General features: G+C 31.8%; 1 protein-coding gene across 1 annotated transcript; it reads left to right on the top strand.

Moving 5' to 3' along the window:
• Positions 1-501: 501 nt before the first annotated feature.
• On the top strand, positions 502-1307 carry LOC124364668. The gene has a single exon (XM_046820366.1). The coding sequence runs from the start codon at positions 502-504 to the stop codon at positions 1075-1077; it is 576 nt and encodes a 191-aa protein (XP_046676322.1). The 3' UTR covers positions 1078-1307.
• The last annotated feature ends 2104 nt before the right edge of the window (positions 1308-3411 follow it).

The following is a 3411-nucleotide window of genomic DNA, read 5'->3' as shown; positions in this document are numbered from 1 at the left end:
TACAGTGAGTTTTATTGAGAAGGCCTTCAGACCCATTACAAAAGTTTACTAATTGTATTTTTGAGGTCTATTATTCTATGATTGTAAAACCAATCCAATGAGTTAAATTGAATGATTATTGCTGCCGTAATTATCACGCACAATTCCAGAATAAAGTCGTTCTTTGGAAAGATTGTGTTAAAACATTAAATACGTCTCCCTTTTACAAGAAACCAGCTAGCTATCTTTACAATTTGTTATTTTGTTTTAAAAGTCTAAGTTAGTTTGTAAATGTTTCATAGTGCAATAAAACAGAAACGTCACAGTTCTAGCAAGATCTCGAGAAAGAATTACACGTAAATGTATTGCCTTTTGTAAAAAGACAATGTGAGAGCAGGCTCGTCATGTTTTATAATATGACAGAAAAACGCTTGTCATCCAACCAACTTCCTGTGTGATGTTCTGGGAATAATGCATCCAACATAAATCATTCGGTTACTGCAAATCATTGTGGGAATAGCTATGGAGTGGGTTCTTCTCTTGTCAGTTGTCTCAGTTCTCTGGGGTAGATTATACGCAGATGACGCCTGTATCAGACCGGGTCCTCGGCACAAACTTCTGCTCCTCTGGGAGTGTTGTACTTTCCCGCGTGACGTCATTCCAGATGGAGCTGTTTATAAAATAAAGAAATGCTTCACAAATCACCACCAACATGAAGGATTGGAACTTGAGGATCAAAAGGATGACCATTTGTGCTCCGCGGAGTGTGGCTTTGCTCAAAACAACTTGCTGGATTCCAACAAGGAACTCAATAGATCTGCCATCTTAGGTCTGTTTTCAACAACAGGAATCAGTGATCTACAACCAGTCCTGCTCTCCAGTGTTAACAGATGTTTCTCATCTTACACCAGAGACGTCGATCCAAGCAAAAAGTGCAAGAGTGGCTCCTGGGAGTTCCTGCAGTGTTTTATGCGAGAAACATTCCTCAAGTGTCCTGCGAGTTTGTGGGTGACCAACTCTTACTGTGATAACATGAAGGTTCGGGTCATCAGATGTCCTTCACAGCCGATGGTGCTGATGCCTCCACCGAGAGAGTAAATAATTGTTCTAATTTTTCTTCGTGTATGACGTAGAAACAAGTACTTTGAATTTCACGTGAATAAATAAACTAATGTATTCTGATGTAATGATATAATAATATGTGATAACTTTACAGTTTTATAAGTTTTTAACACAATTAATTACAAACATCATTTACAAGAAAAGTTTCCAAAAGTGGAAGAAAATTGAAGGAGATTCTTAATGGTTGTGCTTAAATGTTATACCCATGTTATACCCACTAACGGTACCATTGTTATATAATATATTGATCTATGGTACTTATTAATTATAATTAATACTAATTATAAAATTATTGGAAGACAACCAGTATATATTTGAAATATATCAAACAATAATACTATTTGCACAGAAATGTAAATGTTTTGGTATGATGTAAAATGCAATAAAATAAAACGTTTACTAGAAAAATACATTTCATTTACTAATGGCAGAGCTAAAAAGGTTAAAATTCTGCGCTGGAACATGTTTTCTTGCAAGGTTTTCGTTAATAAGATAGCGGCACCTGTAACTTTTTTTAAGTTACACAACATAGCATTTTCTATTGTTGTCCTTAATATAATTTCTAAACTAATCTTAATAAATTTATATGTAATATCGATTCAAATATAAGTTTCAGTATCGTAGAGATTTAGGTTTAGAGTTAGCAGGTCCAATGATGATAGTTCTAAATACATATTGCCAGTATTTTGAAAAGTAACAATTTATGTCTAAATTTAGGAATAATAATTGTCCAATTATAAAAAAATTGGAGATATAATAAAATAAGTATCAAATATTCCCTTGAACTTTAAATTTTCAATATCTTAGTGATTTGAGATTAGTCCCTCCAGAATAATCATATTTTCCTGATAATACCTATTATGAAGGATGTTTTTTGTTTGTCATACGCTATTCGGGGCAGCACAGAAGGCACCTCCATGCTGATGGATTTAGGCATATGTGATCAGAACTTCATACGGGAACTACAGTATCATATGTTGTATTTTTTATTAGTTGCTTGTAATTCTTGGTTCTAATTAAAGTTTCCATCGTTAAGAATACTATAATGATGGTTATAGTTTGCTGTCGTAAAGACGCAATACGTACTGAAATTTATACTAATTCGTATAAATATATTTTCTGGGATATGTATTACTACACACACACACACGCGCACACACACACACACACACACACACACACACACACACACACACACACACACACACACACACACACACACACACACACACACACACACACACACACACACATATATATATATATATATATATAAGAAATTATCTAAAATATTTGTCTTTGGCATTCACATATTTACGTCCAAAAATTACCAGATGTAAAAAGTTAAAGACTATTTTTAATATACATTTTATTTCCTTATAACAATTTAAATATTTTCAGATGGTGTTAAATATAAATTTGTTATAATGTATTAAACTTTCGAGTTATACATAGCCCTCATATCATCACTATCGTATAGAGTAATAATAAAACCTATTGACGTATTATTGATTTTATATTTATAAATTTATACCCATAAATTGAATTTTCCTCTCTTCCAAATTAATACATGAATAAAGAGGTATATAAAAATTCGGATTGCTGGCATAAATGCCATGGTATGATATATTTTTAAGTTTAAATTGATTTATTTACAAATATTGTGTAGTGAATAATTTTTTTGCAATAGGATAAATTATTGAAAATAATTGTTTAAATAGATATGTTAATTGCATAAATTAATTCTGATATCATATGTGATAGTATAAATCCTTCCAAAACCATATTTTAAGTGTATGAGATCGGCAAATAAACTTATCAAAAAAATAAGTTACTGTGATCTGTACATTTAAACACTTATTGAAATACAATTTTTAAAAATAACACTTTAAAATACTCTAGAATCTACTACGAGAGGAACACACTAACAAACTATAACTGTAGTAAATGGAATAATTATTAATTAAACTGTACAAACTATTTCACAGTCAAAACTAACTAAATCAGTCAATCGCCGAGTGCACATTAACAATAAATTAAACTGTACAAACTATTCACAGTCAAAACTAACTAAATCCAGTTTTATTGGAGCTGCCATTCTGTGGAGCATTCCAATCGCCGAGTGCTGTTTACATTAACAATAAATTAAACTGTACAAACTATTCACAGTCAAAAACTAACTAAATCAGCCACTTTTATTGGAGCTGCCATTCTGTGGAGCATTCCAATCGCCGAGTGCTGTTTACATTAACAATAAATTAAACTGTACAAACTATTCACAGTCAAAACTAACTAAATCAAGCCACACGT

The sequence above is a fragment of the Homalodisca vitripennis genome, chromosome 1 (assembly GCF_021130785.1).
Source record: "Homalodisca vitripennis isolate AUS2020 chromosome 1, UT_GWSS_2.1, whole genome shotgun sequence".
Taxonomy (NCBI): Eukaryota; Metazoa; Arthropoda; class Insecta; order Hemiptera; family Cicadellidae; genus Homalodisca; species Homalodisca vitripennis.
This window is presented reverse-complemented; position numbering and strand designations above follow the sequence as displayed.